This window comes from Perna viridis, chromosome 6 (assembly GCF_037379345.1).
Source record: "Perna viridis isolate PV_CMFRI_1.1 ecotype Kerala chromosome 6, ASM3737934v1, whole genome shotgun sequence".
Taxonomy (NCBI): Eukaryota; Metazoa; Mollusca; class Bivalvia; order Mytilida; family Mytilidae; genus Perna; species Perna viridis.
Genome location: NC_142450.1, coordinates 12,103,023 through 12,124,947, shown reverse-complemented (window position 1 = coordinate 12,124,947; position 21,925 = coordinate 12,103,023). Strand labels below are relative to the sequence as shown.

Genomic DNA, 21,925 nt, shown 5'->3' with positions numbered 1-21,925 from the left:
GTTAGAAACGAATGCTTTCTCCCTAATGTCAATGTTGGTCATTAATGTGTCTTTGTGTCGTTATTTGACTTTTTAGTTTATTTTGAAGGAGTGTCATCATTCTATTACTGCGGATTTAATTACTATTTGTCCGGGCCTTTCAGAGCTTACTTGAAGGTGTGCTTACACTGATTGAAAACCTTTTGGTGATCCCTGTAAGTACATGTATTTACTATTTTTATAGTGGTTACACAATCGGGTGCATTTGTTGCGTTTGACCATACTTGTTCCCTATTCGATTCTTCAACTAAATCAATCTGAACTATATAAAGGGGATTTATAAGTTTGCGTTTAAAACTCTCTTTGTTTTAATATAACCAACGCGACGAGTTGCTGGTATATTTTTTGCCCTGCCGTTCGTCGTCTGTGTGTCGGAAATAAAATTTGACACCTGGGTGGAGTTTTCATTTTTGACTGGTTTTCTGCAATCTTTGGTGAATTGTTAAAAACTTAAATGGGATTTACTTAAACAACAAAAAATTAGTCGAGGGGGTCACTTTTTGGGCTGTAGAGAGAGTACTTTTCTAAACGGTGTAAATGTGGGATTGTGAGGTAATGTGATCGTGCTTACTTCATTTCTTTTTGCCTACATAATTGATGTCCAAAAGACAATTGCTATTTACATGTATATACAAAGGTGTCATGTTATACCTAGCCTACTTTAATCTTCACATAGTAATGACCAATTTACCAAGTTTTTATTCCGAACACAAACTCAATTATCTGACCTAACACATATTTCAAAAGGCTAATGCATTTTGTCGGACGGATTGTTTCTCCAATATGTCTGTATCTTAACACACTGACATTACTTAAAACGCGAAACTCTAATAAATATTTTTCCTTTATTGTGATAATTACGTCTGGTCTGCAACTACATCATTATTCCCAAGCACTATATTCTCAATATCACATTGAACTTATTTACTGCTTCTATATACGGCGGTTTCCGAAGCTTGTCGATTAAACAGAATTTATGCCCCACTTATAAATACTGGAAGTGCTTCAGCTCGGGCTCCATGTACTTGGGTTTGGGTCAAGCATCGGACTCCCTACCTCTGAGCAGGAATGGGTTCCATGATTTGTTCTATCCGTATCTTTTCACTTCTTGATCTTGTCAAAAACATCAATGCTGTGACGCCTGCCTAACTCTTGTTCTACAACTGGTGCTAAGAGATGATTCATGACAAGTCCGTTACCTGGGCGATGTGCAGGTCGAGCTGGTGACATCACATTCAAAGATCGTGGGCGAGTCTGTTTTGTTTCGAAATCATAAGCTTCTGACTTCTCTGGTAAAAGAAAATGCACATGCACAAAAATGAGATTTCGTCCATGCTTGATTTCTTTAAAATCAATATAAAATTGTCTTATTCGAAATACATACAAGTATGACATACATTAATATGTACAAGCAACGTGTTAAAAAATCCTCAAGAATTTGAATTAGGATCTACTTCAATGTACATGACATTTCAGTAAAACTACACGACCAGTGGTGGCCCAGGCCCATGGGGATCATCTCAGAGGTTAGAACCCCATTTCGTTAGAAAACTTCGTCTCGTGTATTTTTTTAAAGCAAACTTAGGACAAAAATTTACAAAAGACAGCATATCTTTTATTTAAAAAAGGTAACAAGTGAGAAGGGTTGACTCGATTAAGTATGTTTGGAAAAGATGCAAATTCCGAGATAAGAATAAAATAAGTTAAATATACATTTTTTGTACATTGGTGTACAAATTTATCCGCCAAACATCGCACTTAGAAGTTATTCTTAATTGGACAGTCCAACACAAAGTAATTCAACCCATACGACTGGACGACAGTGGTGTTCGGAACTCGTGACATAAATTAAGTTCTCTAACCACACCCATTCCTGTCATGGACACACACAAATCCAATAGCCTATCAAAAGCACAGTTCGATGATAATCTTATAATAAGCTTTAAAGTATTTAAAAAAATTACCTGCAACTTTCGGTTTTGTAGATGGTCTTAATTGTACTTCGTTTGTTGGTGTAGGTGACCCTTCATAGTATCCAAACACTCCTAGATATGGGCACACGACTCTTGCAACTAATTTCTCAATCCTTAAATGGTTCTCACTTGGCGGAAATCCATCATGTACACTCTTAAAAGAAGAAATACATTTTGTAATTATATAAAATGTATACATATGAAACAGGGCGGGTCCAGGATTTCAGGTTTTTTTTGTTTTTGTTTTTGTTTTTTTTTTTCGGGTGGGGCGGAAATAGAACTAAATGCCAAGCGAAGAGAGACAAGACTACTGTGAAAATTGGATTTTTTTTCACAATCTTAGGGGTGAAAATGCAGGCACGCCCCTCCTTGGATCCGCATTTGTTAATGAACTGTAAATTGAACACGTTCTATATGAAAGTAAAATGGCAGACACGTTACCGCTGTCATAAACCACTATAGGTAAAATCAACAACTGAATGCCAAATATTATAGAAAAAACAATGAAAATCGAAAATGAAATTGAAAAATAACAATACAGGTACATTTACCTGCATTATCAGCAACATCTGTCGAACTTCCGGCGTGATGTCATCTTCCGGTAGAGAGGAAAGCGTCTCTGAAGAAGTGAATACAAGACGTATGTTCAAAAGACTGAAGCACGAAATCGAAGGTATAATTGGAATACCATTTCTACACTTGACAAATAATAATCAGACACCTATTATTAGTCCTATTAGGCTGTCTGAGATCAAAGGATTGGGATTGTCAAACAGGATGAAATACAACTGAAATGTAGTCTATTTCAGTCAATCCGAAAGGAAAGAGGAAGGTTATTTAACCAAATCGGAGGCGTAAGTTTCGTATCGTTTATTTAAGTACATGTATACTAAACCAAATATGCACAACTGCCAATTCCTATTCCATTCGTGAAAAGATTAAGTGAAAACTGATACAATTTGTCCGTACTAAGCACTGACAATCAATAAACATTTCATAGAACTTTTGCGACTTACTAATAAGTACTTAAATTATGTATCATGTACCATGTGCACATACATTTATTACTCATTTGAATGAGTAGGTATTATTTTTGCCTTCATTCTTTCAAAACATTCTTTATTGATATTTTATGACTTTATTTTTGGTCGGCTTTCATCAATATATACATGACACTGAGGTTAAAGTTCTACATGCATTGGGTAACGAAATTCAACGTTTTATTCCAAGGAATTGTATCGATATTTACCTTCGATGCCAACTTTGAGGACTACAATATCACGGAAGGCCAGTAAAGTCACTTGGCGAGTGGTCTTTTCACCTTCTTTAATCTACAATACAGTCTATAATGTTATCAATACAAAGAACAACACTTTTTTCTTAAACAAAATAATATTCTAATTACACTTGTCTAAACCAAGCCGATTTAGGCTTAAGAAAAATTAAAACTGGTTCAGATTAGACAGAGTGACGTTTGGTTTACCAAGGTTCAAAATGCAATTAAATTGATGTTCAAAGGCTTTGAAAAAGTGTATAGTTTAGACAGGCTTTACGGTAATTAAATGTTTGTGTAAAATCTTTGCCTAAAAGCAAGAAAAACGGTTTAGTGAAAGTGAAAAGATACAAAACAGGATTTGAGAGGTACAGTATTGTTAATGAGGATACTATAGCATGATATTCTAAAACCCTAGAACTCCCTAATGATAAACGAGGGTTAAATATTGTATTTACGTTTAATGAAGCTTTCGAAAAAGTACTAAAAAGAGTTAAAAGATAGATTTTTAGACAGACAATTTCTGCCAGTCTTGTCCAATAGTTATTAATCAGACAGCTAGTCTGCGATAAGATAATTTTGCTCCCCAAATAGCAATTCAGTAAATTACTGCAAAATTATACATGTAACGCTTTGAAGCTGAATTAGCTGTACATGTTATTTTTGTAAATTTTTGTTTCTGTTGAAATATACCTTAACTTGGAGTTATTTCTACTAAATTGTACTTTTACTGCATAACTTCATTTGATATCCACGCATAAAATGCATTGAATACATAAAATAGGTGTTTATATATCCATTGTCTTGCAAGACAAAAAATCGACCTAGATAAATTAGTATGCGTGTGAGTTCTGTTGACCTTAATCCGCGCATGTGCTGTTATGGTCGCTTCTTTCATGACAAATCTGATTGCAAAGCGAAAGTGGTTACCCAACGGCAAGGAAGAATGACAACCCAAGCCGTAAAAGAAAAAAAATCGAATATACAACACAAGGATCCTTTTGAAATTTACGTATTGTGATATAATGTGGCTAAAATATGGTCATTATTTATTTGAAAACGAATCAAAGAATCATGGATAAAATGAAATGAAATCAAGACACGTGCGTACCTTTGTATCCGTTATTGATGTGTTTTTTACTAAGGTTAAAGTATTTTTAACCCAGGCGAATGTCCTGTCGGCAGTCTTCGGAAGTAATGGCGAAAAATAATTAGATCAGAGCTATCGATCTTCTCTGATTAAAAAAAAACGTTGTTTTCACAATATTCTGTAGGTATTATCGACATTTATTGCTTCGATTGCATTTCATTGAATCAGCAAAAATCAGTAGAATCAAAACTGATCAAATTTGGCAGCTAATGCAGCTTTTAAAGAAAATAAATCGTTTCCATTATATGAATTATTTTGTTTGATGGCTTGTATTTATACTAGTCTATCGTATTTCCAAAATGCACTAAACTTACGGGAATCTGGTACAACATGGCTTGAATGGTGGGTAAGATTTCTGTATAAAAATAGTTCCACTGGTCGCTTATTTTTTTAAGTAAGATAGTTCCTACAAGCATTAAAATTATGTGTTAGCGCTTATTACCAATTTGATACCTACATTGTAGATTAGTTCATCATTAAACTGGATGGTTTTGTTTTTATGATTAGTAAAGATGCGGTGACTAGGATGAAACTTTTCTTACAGTTAAATCGAATCAAACCACATACATGTACATTTTGAGCAGACAAATACTAAACGTTACGGTATTTTGGACTAGTCAGTTTGTTGGAATATTGAAGTTGACAAAAATTAAATTATCAATTTGACGACCATTGATTGCTTGATTTGTTGAATATTGTTTAACCTCCTACGGCAGATATTTAATGCATTTCCGGACGAGAACGATTGACTAATAGCACAGATCCTGCTTTGTACAAAGCCAACATGCTGGGTTGGATTTTTGTTATGCTATAATAATGCAAGCTCACAGAAGCTACAGCCCGCAGGCAAGCGTGCCTCCCACTCGAACACATTATTCTGACTTCGAGTTAACCAGTCGTCAAAACCGCGTGCTTGGCGGAGAAGCAGTGATTACCAATTTTTAAAGTCTGGTGTGACTCGATCGGCCGAGGATTGAACCCACGACCCCCCCCCCCGCACTCGAGGCGAGCACGCTACATGTACCATCGAACAATCTTATCAGTCCGTAGAGATTTCAGTGAGTCTGCTGATATTTCAGTAAACCTGACGAAATTGCTAATTTTGAATCAACTATCATGACCGATACGTTAGAAAGTCACATATTCATTGTACAACATAAACTGAATGTATTTATATGTGCTTGTCAGCGATTTTTATCCAAGAATAATCCATATCAGACATATCGATGATACATGTACAAGAACTCTTACATGTACACATACATGTACTCTTAAGATGAAAAAAAACCAATTTATCTGGTCTTCTCCTGAAGTACATTTGGTATTTCCCAAAAGTAGAATATGAGTCGACTAATACTAGATTAAACTTACCCAAGTCATTTTTCATGCATTCTCGCAATATAACCATGCCTTTCTTCAAAAGCTTGTCCTGTACAAATGTTTTTAAAACTACATGTACATAAGTAAAGCTAAAGCAATGGAACCATTGTTTTCATTTCTACTTAGTGTCTGAACAAAAAAATATCTGTTTTTCATCAAAGTGTATTTTTAATCACAATTCGCTTAAAGCAATGTCCATTTTTTCTTTCCATTTCTTTTGGTTTATTCAGACAACACATTTTCGAAACATGCGCCATTATATATATGCTGTACGTGAAATTGTCAATTAAATTAATTACAGATCCAGACATGACCATACTCGTCTCATTCACACCAAGTACATTTATATGGCGGCTGTGCCCTGTTTTTTTTTAATATTACATGTATTGTTGCTTGTATGTTTGGTTGTCTGTGTTGTATTTGCTAAAATTACACGAAGTCTCGTCAGACGTCCTTACCTTAAAATAATCGTAGATCAGTGGTCCTGCCTCAGTTTTTATTAGTTCACTGAAATTAATCATGAAATCAGGGTATAATATAGACACCAATGACAAGGAGAAGTTTAAGTAAATTCTTTTGGTAAGATAACAATATTGACAATATCTTAATGGACTTGTAACAATCAAAGACAAAAGGGAGAAATGAGCTCGAGCAATAGGAAGTTTTGACTCGTTTCTCCCCCGCCGAGATTAGGCCCTGCATGAAATATACTACATGTAAATGGACTGCTTCAACTATAATAGCATCATTTTACATTAAGGAGGAAGACCTAGGGTAAGGGACATAGGGAAGTCAGTGATATGTTTCTATCATATTCAATTTCATCAAAGGCTATCAAGCTTTCATTTGACACAGAATGAAATTGATCTAAGTTACTTGGATGCTTATATGACATTGATGTAAAATGCTGAATACAAACGTTCCAATAATTTTTAAGTGTTGCGTCCCTTACACTAGGTTTACCTCCTTAAATTGACAACAAATCTTCCGGCAAATAGAAATATATCCGACTTTTGATGAAGCAGTTCGTTTTCTTTTTGTATCCTAAAACGTGGAGGTTCCTATCGCTTTTGCAATTTAATTTTGATAATTCCACACAAAGAACTGTTGTATAGTATCATGCAACAAACCTGCACATTCAGTTTAAGGCTTGGACATTTTATTTCTTGCTTTAGATATTACACAATAACTGCATGTATGTCGCTAATTCTTCCTTTCTGTAGAGTGCTCTACCAATATTCCTGGCTTAAAAGATAACTTTCCATTTAGGAAGAACGCGTTGAGAATTGAGAATGTGAGGTGTGTTCCAAATTTTTTCTCAAGTAAGATCAGTTAGACTTATTACATTCTCTTGTTTCGCATGTTACGAGCCTACAAGAGTTGCACATTCGATAATATTTATCTTTAAGACTCAAACACAACATGAACCTACCGTACGTGTTCTTGTAACGTATACAGCTCTCCTTCCTGAAGACTTTTCTTCTGGAATAACTGGATAACGGCTATCTGTATACTACAATAGATGTTTGCAAAGGTAAGAATCGTGTCTTATTGTCGGATAACAGCTCATTTGCCTACGACACTACTCTATTTGGCTCCTTTAGGTTATGTCGAAAAGGTAATGTTTTTTTATCCATGGCAAATGTTTACCGACACTTTCGTTTAATCAAATATACATGTACAGGTACATTAAAAAATGAATACTTCAAAACATAACTGAATGTGATATTTATCCGGTTATGTGAACAAACTTTCAACTAATATGGCTCAACCCGCAAAAATAATAAAAAAAAATAAAACAAGCAATAATTATTAATGAATTACCATTCTAGAGATTCGTGACGAGCAGCACAGTCTAAAGCGTTTCCGGCGGACATGCGCAGTGCACTCAAGGTGGATCCTCTTCTTGCACCGCCTGTATACCCTTTCCATGCATCGGTGATATTTGCCAGACTGTGTCTGAAATAGAACATAAAGTCAAATCGCATTTGTGGTGATGTTTACGTACAAAAATAATGTATATCAAAGCATACGTCTTTCCACTCGATCTGTCGTACAGTTTTAGCACATCAATATGTTACCCCCCACCCCCCAACTTCCACTTTACGTACTAAAAATGAGTACTGTCAGTTGTTTCACATCTGAAATTTATTGCACACACTTATTCACGAGCAATGTTTTATAGGCGGTTCAGAACAGGTTACGGAGAGAATTCTGACGCTTTTTACTTCACACAGCGCAATGGGGCATAAATCATATTAACGACACAATGAAGCTGTGTAAGTCAGAACACTTGAAGGCTGGCAAATCCGAACTCAACCACCATTATTAGCCTTAAGTGGGGCGTATGCGAGGATGAGTTCGAGGAATTATTTCGCATTTTTATTCCGGGTCATCAATATTTAACTAAAACCATTGTGGTAAAGATGTTCAAAAGTATTACACCCGGTACATTGTTATTTTAAAGGTATAATTACAAATGTGCAAACAAAATGCAAGTTACTCTAACTTTGCTGAAAAAAAAGTTCCTTGCAAATTAAACTAAAAAATACAAATTTAAAATACTGAATTATATCAACTGAAGAAGACTAGATTTACCATACATATAGCCTGTTCGAATATACATGTCCTTTAAACTTATTCCAGATTGTTAATAAACAATTCCAAAATATGTATATAAATTCGATTTTCAAATCATTGACAAACGTAGACTAATCCAAGAGTTACTGAATAGGAAATTTGCATGTGGTATAAAAGCGCATTCCAACACAACGAGAAACGACAAGATAGATGTGCAGCAAATCGCACAAAGTTTAGCTTACACGCCATGTAAACTTCTGGGTCTCTTTTTCTGAAGATTTCTAACTAAAACTTCTTTCTTCAGACTCATGGAAATGGGCAAATCAATTATCGTCTGCACGCATACAAGGTGTTAACATAGGGACTTACAAGTGCATTATATGTACATGTATGTACTTCCTTATATATCTACATGTACTATGTTTCACTTACTGTGAGTAATATTGTTCTTTAGCGAACGTTAGATCACTCATCTTCAAAACGGTAAAATTTTATTTTTGTAAACAAACCACTTAGCCGTAAACAATAGTTATGTTATCAGACGATATCAGTACTTCCGGTACAGAGGACGACATGTACATCTCATGCTTTCCTGTGTGAGGTTATCAAAGAAAGGTCAAGTGTCGAGAGGTCATTGAACGTATTTTCCATTAATAATGATTAGACTGTATTTAGTTTTACTATAAAAGTTCATTTTGTAAGGAACTATATCATGATAAGTACATTTACACTGTCGTTGTTAGCGAAATGCTGTTGTCATATATATATATGCATGCCCCGTGCAGGTCCGGGTGTCAAAAGAATAGGCCTGCAGCAGTGCTAAGCTTGTCGTAAGAGGCGACTAAATAGTGCTCAGAACCTTAGCCGGGGGCTAGGGCGCTCTGCCCACAGAGCAACTGGGTTGTGTGCCCCAGGTGGTGGAATGGGGTACCCCTGGTGTGTTACATGCTGGGGTTGTCAGGCTATAATACGGAAAACCTGACCGCAAACCATAGTGGTGCACCGTGTTGGGAAAGATGCCGCGTTCCTCGCACGTTAAAGAACCCTACTGTGGTATTCTCCCGGAGTAGGAACTATAGGGCTCCGCCACAGGAGACTAAATTGCCCGACCCTACCCATCTCTCCCTATTTCCAGTGACAATCAAAATTTGTCGACCCAACTGTCCTTGCGTCCCATCCCTTTTTCATTTCATCATCATTTCATGTTCATTTTATCATCAATTTCATGTTCATCGTCTGAATATGGCTAAAATATTGCTGCTCGGACGTTAAACCCCAACAAACAAACAAACAAACTAACAACGACAGTGTAAATGTACTTATCATAATATAGTATATATATATATATATATATATATATATACATCTCAGAATGTGACGACTCTATTCACTACACTGCTCCATCGGATCAAATTGATACAGGGAAGATAACGTAAACTTATAGAAGTGTCTGAAAAATTCCCAACGATGTTAGAACTGTCAAATTTGCGAAGCAAATTTTTGTCGTTCCCTCCGCGGGACTCGAACTCGTACCGCTGTGACATCTATGGCAACACCGCCTGCACTAAGTCCAGCGCCCTAGACCACTCGGCCAGCTAGGCTATGTATATATTCATTAGCAGATATTTTTTTCAAAATGCGAGAGCAAACAGTGGATGGGTTTATGCAGACATGAAAATAAAACTATTATCTATAACGTTAGCCGAAATTAGAGAATTTAATTTGCTGAATATTGAGACGTTTTGAACTTAGTCGGGGAAACACACACAAAAACAATACTTGTAATCATATATCAAACATAATTTTTGAGTAAAAAATGTGGTGTAAATATAACAAAATTAAAAAGAAAAAACTCAAATGAACTGTTCTGAGTACAGCTCGTAATGGGAAGCTGGCATTGCAACGAACATAAGTAAATAAAATGCGTCCAAGCTAACAGATACACGTACAACGTGCATGCCTTGAGAGAAATAGGGGGTGTAAATAACGTGAAAATACTTGTGAAATTCCGTAGAAAATTATATTTTACTTGATTTAGTAAACAACTCACTTTTCACGCAGAAAATAAAGCCGTGTACATTAATTTGTTCCCATTTTGTAGTTTCACATAACCTGTCTTAACCGAATGATGAATAAACCCAAAACCTGTCTTTACCAGCCAATGGTATTTTCCATTCTTGTCAGTTCAAATGTATTTTATCCCTGAATAAACCAACCACTTTTCTATACTTAAAGAATTATAAAGTTTAAATTGGGTTCAGTTTTGAAGGTTATACTGTATATAAGACCAATAATGCATTAACGTTAATAAATCGTGCCATATCCAATCGTAATGCTGAAGAATAGATTATTCCCGTTAGAATAATGAAACATGAAAGCGGATCCAGATATTTTAGTGATATACTGGAATGCGTCCGAGGAATTATATCGTATTTTTCATTCCGGGTCATCACTATTTAACTAGAATCATTGGAAGATATTGTAGTTTGAAAAGGAAATAAAGCATCATGAAATCGGGAAACGGAGATTGTCAAGAGAATCAGCAGATAAAGTGAACAGACGTCGCCTAAAAGATGCTGTGTCTCTTAACGTTATAAATTTTGTTTGACTTTAGGGAGGTAGACCTAGGGTTTACAAATCACTGGAACATTTGTATTCACTATTTTACATCAATCTCATATAAGCATCAAACTTGGACTGATTTCAGGCTGTTTCAAATGAAAGCTTGATAGGCCTTGGTGAAGTTGAATATGATACAAACATATCACTGATTTCAAGACATATTTCCCTTACCCTAAGTCTTCCTATTTAAGAAACACCACACCACCCCTTTCTGATGCCGATTGGATTACCAAGTTGTAATAACGTACTATGGTATCATTTTGTCTAATTTAATAATAACACGTTACTTTGACTGAATGTAGTCCGCTAGTACGAACTAAATATAAACAACTTTTTCACAAGATGGTATATTATACACTTGGTGTAGGTTCATTTCACGGCTTAGCGACAAGTGAAAGATTTGTTTTCAGAGAATTTGGATCAGGGTTTACTTAAGGCTGTTAAGTGCACATTTATGCCCCCCTCCTCCCCCCCCCCAAAAAAAAATGCCAAAAAGTAACTTTTCCAACAAATGCGGAGGGGTTCCAATCCCCGGAACACTCTCCGAGTTCCGATACTGCAGGTCATGCCGTGGCATCCAATTACTGTAAAAGGGGTAAAGTTTCAAAAATCATATTCTAATTTTATTTTCAACCTTAATATCAATTTTAGCATTAAATTTATAAGCATATTGTAATAGGACTAAAACAGTTTGCATATAGTGAAGTTTATACACCATCGCAGAAAGTCGCGAGGTGTTAAGTTTACCCTCCAAAAAGATCCGTGTCCGTCTGTCCGTCCACCTAGAGTTTCCAGATGATAACGTGAGTACGGATCAATGATCAAAATGTTGTTTTCTAGTTAGGCCATTTTGCCACCTCCTTTTTCATCAACAGGTGGCGGTGTATCAGTTAATGTTCCATTTGTGCTCATTTTCAAATTGAGTGTTTGTCTGCCGTCGTATTTAACTGTACGTTGGAGTGATACAAAATGTAATTCGATATTTAATCATTCGTGAGAACATCGTAACCGTGTAATACATGTAGCTAGAAATAGCAATTGGGAAATTAAATGTAAAATGGCTGATGATTGGGTCTTGGTCGGACCAACATTTCAAAAAGCCACTTTCTATAGCTAACTTTCCATGCACATTCGCGCTGCAGTGACAATGCCCAGAAGTTAGATTATTGAGTCAGATTCGACATCTTTAGATGTGAAAATGCATTTGATCAATTAATATTAATTTTCTATGTAACGTTTAAGATGAACAACAATTTGTTTTAATGTTGTTGTTATTGAAGTCTTGAAATTTCCCTAGGGCTATACAATTCTATAAATAACAAGTCATGTCTTTATAGAGACGAACACCATGCCAAGACATTTATCTACAGTGTTTACATTTAGTGGTTAGTCGTCTCGACTTATGTTTTTTTTTTTCGTTTCTTGTCTCCTCGAGTGATTTGTACAAAGTATATTACTAATAAATGTATTTTAAAACACGATTTGAAGAGGTGCAACCTTCTTAGGTGGATTTATAAGTTAATAAAATTTTAAAAGGGATTCCTATACAGAAATTTATACACATGTAAGATAGGTTTCCATAATATCTTGAGCTCGTTTTTGCTAATGTTTTTGTAGAACATGGAATAACTTTTCCAACAAAACGGAAAAAAGGGGGGGCTAAATCCTCTTAAGTTTCCCGCTCGATTCGAGACTTATGTTGCGCACATGACATATGTAGTTTTTATAGCATTGCGAGATACTGCTTATAAGTCATGAAATTCAATACGAATAATCTTATGCAGGCCGATTCAGATGTAAAATGCATAATTATCAAAATAATGATAAACATGAAGTTGTAACATTTCCAATTTTATGCTACTGAATGCCATGATATATACGATGTACATGTGTTTCGGACAATGATTTGAAATTGACAGGCATCCAAGTCAAATGAGGTCCGAAATTCATGTTGAATATGAATGGGTAAGGTAGGACAGGTATTATGAAATAAAGCAGATAATTCCAGCTTACCTTTTAGAAACTCATTCGCTCCAAAAAGACGATATTTGCTTATATTTACCTGTTGATGTCACAGGTCAAAGTTCAAGTGATTGATATCCTATCTGACATTATCAATCATTGGAATCGTACAGGTCAAGGAACTCATTTTGTATATTTGTAAATAAAGTGAAAGTATCGAAATATTTACTTCCCATTTTAATGATTATAGTTAGAAAATTCACGGTTTGTTACAGTGCAATCGGTCTGATTAAAGCGTCAACGTTTCTCATCAATTATATAATGAAACAAGTCCAAACTGAACGTCTTGGACACTGAGAGATTGCTCATGGTTTAAATTTTCGGTTCATACAGGTTCAAATGTATCGATATATGAAAAGGTTTCAGACGAAATCTGGTTTCGGCAGATTATCAATTTATTAAGGATTCGAATTAGACAGGTTTCGTCATACATGTATAAACACAATGCCCAAACGTGAAACAGGAAGCAGAGATGATCTAAATACGAAATAAAATTCATACATGTATATAGAGCTGAAGGAAAGGAAAACGAAGACAGAGCACACTAAAATTAAAGCTCTTTCAGAATGAAAACCCACACCAACGGACCCCCCCAAAAAAGGGGGGCGGGGAGTGACATTGAGTTCTCAGGTTTGCTAAGCATGTCCAGCTTCGCCAGCGGCATCCGTCATGCGGTGAGAGTTAAGTTTGGTGGTTTGCCTACCCGGTAAGACGTGATATGGCCTCATCTGTGAAAAAGAGAACTTCATATCGGGCAATCATATTGACTGCATGTGATGACGACCATAAAACTTCTGTAGAGGCGATATCAACAAAGGATGAAGGTTACATGTACCCTGTATTAGAAGCGTATTTGACTATTTTGTCGTTCTGTAAAGAAAGTCCGTTTACACCAGTATACAAATCAGTGACGACGACAGAATTAATGTGGAATGCACATCACACGTAGAATGAAACGTTCTTGGTTGTAAGAAAAACAAGATCAAAAGCCGTCATCGTAAACCAAAACAGCGTGAAGAAAACAAAATCAGAAAATCGAAAATCAAGAGTCAAAGACACTGAAAACAAAAGAAAATCAGAAAATCGAAAATCGAGGGTCAAAGACGGTGAAAACAAAACGTACATGTAGACAGACAGACAGAAACAGTCGGGAGAAAAAAAACCAAGGCAAAACATAGGAAAAAAAATAAAATAATAAGTTACCAGGGTGGCATCAAAATAAAAACATGTCATTGAACCTGCGTCAAGTGTTCATTTTTTAAATTTGATGATTTGTTTTTTACCAAACTGATATCGATTTATTTTTCAAGACTAAGTGTGAAATTATCTGGCAATTTCCAGTAGATTTGCACCAGTGTGAAACTTCTGCGAACAACTCAAAAACATTCAACTTACTAAGGAAAAGAACCTCCTCGATTTCTGGTATGTTTTTTTTTCTTTTTGTTTTGTTTTGTATTTTTTCCGTATTTCGTCATTACTTATGTAACACTAGAAAATTACTCCGCTATTCTGGGTTCAACATATAGGTCGTATTCTTCGAAACACTATTTCTTTAAAGTACTTGATTCTTGGTACATTATTCTTTCACTTTTAGATATATGTGAGATATCGAAGTTTGTGGCCAATATTACCTCCAGCAAAACATGCATTAGGGGCGGATCCAGACACTTTGGAAAGGAGGGGTGCCAGGCGGAGTTCCTCAGATAAAGGAGGTGCTAGGACACTATTTTTTTCAGTTTTACACATGAAAATGATAGTTTTTCCAATAAAAAGGGGGTCGGGTGTCAACCCCCTACACTCCCTCTAGAACAACCAATGATGCATGTCGTAAAATCAAGTTTTTTTTTTCCCTAATTTAACAAAATTTACATATTTTAGCTTATTTTGGACAATTAATTCCATTCTATATTTGCAAAATCTATAAGAAAGACTATATTAGCAAAGTAAGCTCATATTTCACTGAATATTATGAAATTGTCATATTGATTTGACAAAGTTATTGTTCTGGACCGAATTTGACATTAACCGTCCACATCCTTTTGACAGCAAATCGAATTCGTGAGGCTTGACAAGCTGAAATACTGTATACTGACATTGCGTGTCCTTGTGTGGCTTGATGTTTTATTTGATATATCATTTTCATTTTTTTTTAAAAACGCGTTCATCCAAATTATACGCACAATTGTCGTGTCATGTTCTTCATCTTAAATTTTCATTTATCATTTTACGTTTAATATACTACTACTACAGATAAGTGCATGTATAAGTGAAGGGTGTAGTAATTGTATTGCCTGTCAAGCTACAATTTGTTCGGGTATAACGTGGACTTTTGGTGAGCGTTACGTGATGGCCAAAAACATTCCAACCGCTGATATGGAGGGGGCGGCGTCGCAATCGCCATTTTGTATTTTAAAAAATGATTAAATTCGTGCAAAAAATTAGTAGAAATTGCAATAATACGGACCCCCTTTTCAAAATATCTTGATCCTCCTCAGCAATCACACGACCCACAAAATATATGGAGTCATTAATGGAACTGTCGAAACTGTACGATTACCTGCTACAATATTTACAACTTAACATATCAAATTTATGGTGACATGGCAAAGCAAAACACCTCTTCAGGACTTTTATTTTGAATGAAAATTAATGCTTAATTTGGATGGATTGTAAATTTGCTGTGTCATTTTGAAGATGTTTGGTATCCCTGTAGAACATTAGTCTTGTGAAAAGTAAAATAAATCCATATTCATGATATTATGATATTGTAGAAAAGAATGGTGAATTAATATCTAAATTTAAACAGAAAGTTGTTCTGGCACAACTTAACATGCGATATATTTTTGGTTCAATGCTACGTGGGATAGTGAATGCGACAATAGTTTTACATTAGGCAATTGAAAGGTCAGCACTTCATATGCATTGTTAAATTTTGTAAATTGACCTTACCTTTTAAGTGTAGACACTTTTGGACCTCCACTAAGGAAAGCCATCTTCCGGTTACAATATGAACTATCCAACTCTCCTGTTAAAGTCATAGAAAACATCCATTTACAGGACGAAACTCTTTCTGTTTAAATATAAGTTAAATTGTCTTTTCTACAGGAATTAAAAGTGACTTTGAGTAGAAAGTCCCTGTTTTGACCTTGTCATAAAACCGCCTCGGGCGATGTCCGTATGGAACAATTACAAAATAAATGTTTTATCAGACGGTTTTCATCAAGATACATGAAAGGCCTTTCATGTACAACTAAATAAAGACTTCTCGATGAAGTAATTAAAATATCATATTGTCAAAATGTTCAATACTCTCAAATGCTGATTAAACAGGGATATTTCTTAGAATACGCCAGTGTAAATCCAAATTATAATACTATATCATATATAGTTGCACTTAATTCAATATTCCAAAGGAAATACCGTCAAAATGAGATGATTTCTTGCTGTTCAATACTCTGCAAAACTAATGGTATAAAGTGCTTCAGATATCCTGCTCAATATTTTACCAATTTCCAAATAGGCTCAACACAATGTGCATGTATTGACAAATCATACTTGTACTTTTACACGTTCGCGTAGGAAGAATTGAAAGCCTTTTATATAGTGACTGTGTTTATATGTTTCTTCTCCTATAAATGACAGGCACATTCATCTTGTAATACATTTGAGTTAAGTGACATATGAAATATTATGTTTATTTTGTGTATTAACCATGTAAGTCTTTACAGCTGCCAATGTTCGTATTTTCGTAAATAGAAAGTTATTACCATAGTGTAAGTATAGATTCATATAAAACACAGACAGTAACTAGAGTACAAAGTACCATTTTTTATAGCCGTAACACATACATGTACATTTGACTTTAGAAACTTCCCTGAACACATTAAAGTGAATATATGTACGTGTATTATCCTGGGTGGTTTAGATTGTTTACATGCATTAAGCATTTTCAAAGGTTTGAAATACGTACAAGTCATTTGTACATCGCAAAATTTTATTTTCGTTACTCATTTGATTAGGAGATCATATATAATCAGTTTCAACAGCACCGTTAAGTCTTTAGATCATTTTTTTAAAATGTAAAAATGTAAAAATAAGGTATCACAGTGACCGTGATTGCCTGATTCTTAAGTGGACAAATTGTTAACAATACCTGCAATGTAAATTGTGCCATGATAGGTTTCAAATACACTAGTCTATCTATTAATGAGTTAATTAGATATATGCCTTGTGCACACAGTGCTATTATTTCTATTATAATATGTCTATCGCAGAAAGATGGACCATCGATTGCATCTTTATGTCTAGAATAATCTACTGTACTATCACTTTATTAATAAATGAAACTGAATCATTATCGTCACATAGAAGTATAGGCTGTGGATGTGTTAGACTAGTTACATCTCCAGTTGCGGGTCCAGAGAATCACTTATTAATAAGGGGTGAGTCCCAGAGGAAAGGGGGCATTAGCTCCTCCCCGAAAAAAAACCTTGATAAACACAAAAGTCATTTTAAAAGTAATTTTACACACATTTTTGCAAATTCATAAATGGGACCAGATTTCCAGGGGCCCTACTGGATCCGCCTAGTATGGTCTCTCTTATATAATTGAAAGAAGTTATAAAACACAATGAAACCTGTCAATACCAAACCCTGACAAAACCGAAAATCTGTCTACACCAAATCCTGACAATACCGAAAACATATCAACACCAAACCCTGCCAATACCGAAAACCTGTCTACACCAAACCCTGACAAAACCGAAAATCTGTCTACACCAAACCCTGCCAATACCGAAAATCTGTCTACACCAAACCCTGACAAAACCGAAAATCTGTCTATACCAAACCTGCCAAAACCGAAAACCAGTCAACATCAAACCCTGCCAAAACCGAAAACCTGTCTACACCAAACCCTGACAAAACCGAAAATATGTCTACACCAAACCCTGACAAAACCGAAAATCTGTCTACACAAAACCCTGACAAAACAAAACCCTGTCAACACCAAACCCTGCCAATACCGAAAATCTGTCTACACCAAATCCTGACAATACCAAAAACCTGCCTACACCAAATCCTGCCAATACCGAAAATCTGTCTACACCAAACCCTGACAATACCGAAAATCTACCTACACCAAATCCTGCCAATCCCGAAAACCTGTCTACACCAAAACCCTGCCAATACCGAAAACCTGTCAACACCAAACCCAGATAAAACCGAACATCTGTCTACACCAAACCCTGACAAAACCAAAAATCTGTCTACACAAAACCCTGACAAAACAAAATCCTGTCAACACCAAACCCTGCCAATACCGAAAACCTGTCAACACCAAATCCTGACAAAACCGAAAATCTCTCTACACCAAACCCTGACAAAACAAAACCCTGTCAACACCAAACCCTGCCAATACCGAAAACCTGTCAACACCAAATCCTGACAAAACCGAAAATCTGTCTACACCAAACCCTGACAATACCGAAAATCTGTCTACACCAAATCCTGACAAAACCGAATTCTGTCTACACCAAATCCTGCCAATACCGAAAATCTATCCACACCAAACCCTGCCAATACCGCAAATCTGTCAACACCAAACCCTGACAATACCGAAAATCAACCTACACTAAATCCTGCCAATACCGAAAACCTGTCTACACCAAACCCTGCCAATACCGAAAAGCTGTCAACACCAAACCCTGATAAAACCGAACATCTGTCTACACCAAATCCTGACAATACCGAAAACCTGTCTACACCAAACCCTGCCAATACCGAAAACCTGTCAACACCAAACCCAGACAAATCGAAACTCTGTCAACACCAAACCCTGACAAATCGAAAATCTGTCTACACCAAACCCTGACAATACCGAAAATCTGTCTACACCAAACCCTGACAATACCGAAAACCTGTCTACACCAAACCCTTATAAAACCGAATTCTGTCTACACAAAACCCTGACAACACCAAACCCAGCCAAAACCGAAAATCTGTCTACACAAAATCCTGACAATACCGGAAACCTGTCTACACCAAACCCTGCCAATGCCGAAAATCTGTCAACACCAAACCTGGACAAAACCGAATTCTGTCTACACAAAACCCTGACAAAACAAAACCCTGTCAACACCAAACCCTGCCAATACCGAAAATATATCTACACCAAACCCTGCCAATACCGCAAATCTGTCTACACCAAACCCTGACAAAACCGAAAATCTGTCTACACCAAAATTCTGACAAAACCGAAAACCTGTCTACACCAAACCCTGACAATACCACAAATCTGTTTACACCAAATCCTGACAATACCGAAACCTGTCTACACCAAACCCTGCCAAGACCGAAAACCTGTCAACACCAAACCCTGACAAAACCGAAAATCTGTCTACACCAAACCCTGCCAATACTGAAAATCTGTCTACACCAAATCCTGACATCCTGTATTATGAAAGAGGCTAACTTACTGTAATATTGTTATCAAATATGAACCTTTTTTAAATGTGTTAATTTTGTACAAAAGTGTGATCTAGATTAACCAAATGATTGCCTCAAACACACTCCTTTCCAACAGATTTCAGGATCAGCCACATCATAATGGAGTTTTTAACTTGTAGCAAGTCTAGGTGTAAACTCTAAAAGAATAAAGAAAAAAAGACTGACCTGGTTGTCGATTGCATGGACTAATTAAAGCACTATAAGCGGTTTCGTTACAGAGAGAATTGTTTAGTCTACCTCGTTAAAAATCGACAATTCGGCCTTTAATGACGATAAAATAAACTTTATCTCGCTTTTTAAACAAATAAGTAAGCTAACAAAATATGCTTTAGAATTTATATTGATATACAAAGAAGTGGTTTTAATTAATGTCAATTTAACCACGTATAGTGACTAATTAATCAAATCTATGGAAATCAGGTATTAACTAAATTGTGGTTACATGTACTGAAGTTCAGTGAAATGTGTATTTCGCGGTTTATACTTGAATTGTTCTGAAAATGACAAACGTTGTTGTCAAGTTTTCTGTTATCTGCTTTTGTTTCTTTGCACTTCTAGAACTGACCAATGAATAGCCACTGGTTCAAATATTTATTGATACGTACAATAAATCATGGTTATGATTATAGATTGATTCATTGATTGTTGAGGTTTAACGCCCGAGCAGCGATATTTTAGCTATATCCAGGCGATTAGGATTATAGAAAAACAATTCAACGCATTCATACATGTACATGTGCGTTTGTTTGTTTGTTTGTTGGGGTTTAACGTCCGAACAGCAATATTTCAGCTATATTCAGACGATGAACATGAAATTGATGATAAAATGAACATGAAATGATGATGGAAAGGAAAAAGGATGGGCCACAAGGACAATGGGGTCGACAAATTTTGATTGCCACTGGAAATAGGGAGCGGTAGGTAGGGTCGGGAAATTTAGCCTCCTGTGGCCGAGCCCTATGGTTCCTACTCCGGGAGAATACCACAGTAGTGTTCTTTAACGTGCGAGGAACGTGGCATCTTTTCCAACACGGTGCACCACTATGGTTTGCGGTCAGGTTTTCCGTATTATAGCCTGACAACCCCAGCATGTAACACGCCAGGGGTACCCCATTCCACCACCTGGGACACACATCCCAGTTGCTCTGTGGGCAGAGCGCCCTAGCCTGTACATGTGCGCGTTAACATTAATGTGTGGGTAGCCGTTAAAGATTTTTAATTTAAATGTTCCACACAGTGAAGTACTTCTCTATCACTACATGTATACCCCTGAAAATCAAACAAACAACAATCACAACTATCAACCACAGTGACTCATCAGGTTACCGTGGAACACAGGATTTCCCCCTTTTTATTTTGGATCACCTGTTCTTCTTAAAAACACTGCATGTTTTCAATAAGTCGCTTTGCCATTTTGCCATTTCTCAATAAGTAACAGTCCCTTTTTTCTTTTTAGGAGTATATATCAAGTAGATTTCACGTTTTACCGAGTTGTCAACTAACCGAACTTGACGCATGACGCTTACTGTATTTTGCTAAGTACATGCGATTTGACAGGTGTCGATGAACATGCTGCCATTCCAGGGCACCTAATGCGACTTCCGGTTTTATTGTAATAACTCTTTTTACAAGTACTTTCATTTCTTTGTGTCCTTTCTTGTCTTACTAATATTTATTTTTACGTGTCATTGTATTTTTTGTTGGTGTCTACATTGTGTTTGTGGATACCTTTGTTTCGATTTCCTGTTTTTTGTTTTGCCATTATGATTATCTTCGGGTTCTATCGTCCCTGAATTTTCCTGCAATTTTAATGCTTCGGAATTATTGCCGTAATATATAATTTATATAAAAGCGATCAATAACCCCATTATATCTATGAGTACACGTATACCTGCATGTAAGCATTTACAGTTATTCCAGATCGGAAAGAAACTAATCCATAATATCCCCTGTTTATGCGAGTACTTCATATTACTCTAGAACCAATATTTTGTATGTCGTGTAAAATGATATCACATCATAGGTATTTATTTCCTCTATATTACTTGCACGTTCGGCTCATTGCCTATAAATCTATATATATTATACATGTACAAGAACATCTCGTGGGACGGAACCAGAAATTCATAATTGCGTGGGGTTTCGATTTTTCACCATTAACTTATTTACTCCAACCAGCCATATAATGCCATATGACCCTCCGTACAATTATTTATTTGCTAATTATATTGTATTACTCAAAACAGGATCTTAATATCCATAATTTTATTTTTTTTTAAATTATTATCTTGAAGTTACAACATTTTTGCTAATGAAGGGAAGTAACTCGGGTTGATTTAGTCATGCAACTTGAAAACCAGGACGAATAAAAAAAATATC

At 35.9% G+C, this 21,925-nt stretch overlaps 1 protein-coding gene across 5 annotated transcripts; it reads right to left on the bottom strand.

The window, feature by feature from the left end:
- Positions 1-865: 865 nt before the first annotated feature.
- On the bottom strand, positions 866-16,122 carry LOC148613673 (proline-rich protein 5-like). 5 transcript variants are annotated; one of them, XM_088587159.1, is made up of 10 exons: positions 15,989-16,122; positions 7,640-7,774; positions 7,248-7,328; positions 6,274-6,322; positions 5,807-5,864; positions 4,750-4,841; positions 3,262-3,343; positions 2,564-2,631; positions 2,004-2,166; positions 866-1,328 (listed from the first exon to the last, which is right to left on the bottom strand). In XM_088587159.1, the coding sequence occupies exons 1-10, from the start codon at positions 16,084-16,086 to the stop codon at positions 1,141-1,143; spliced, it is 1,014 nt and encodes a 337-aa protein (XP_088443285.1). In that variant the 5' UTR covers positions 16,087-16,122; the 3' UTR covers positions 866-1,140. The 5 variants fall into 5 exon arrangements, with proteins under 5 accessions (XP_088443285.1, XP_088443289.1, XP_088443287.1 ...); XM_088587163.1 differs by lacking the exon at positions 15,989-16,122 and adding an exon at positions 13,031-13,076; XM_088587161.1 differs by lacking the exon at positions 15,989-16,122 and adding an exon at positions 8,828-8,967.
- Positions 16,123-21,925: the final 5,803 nt, after the last annotated feature.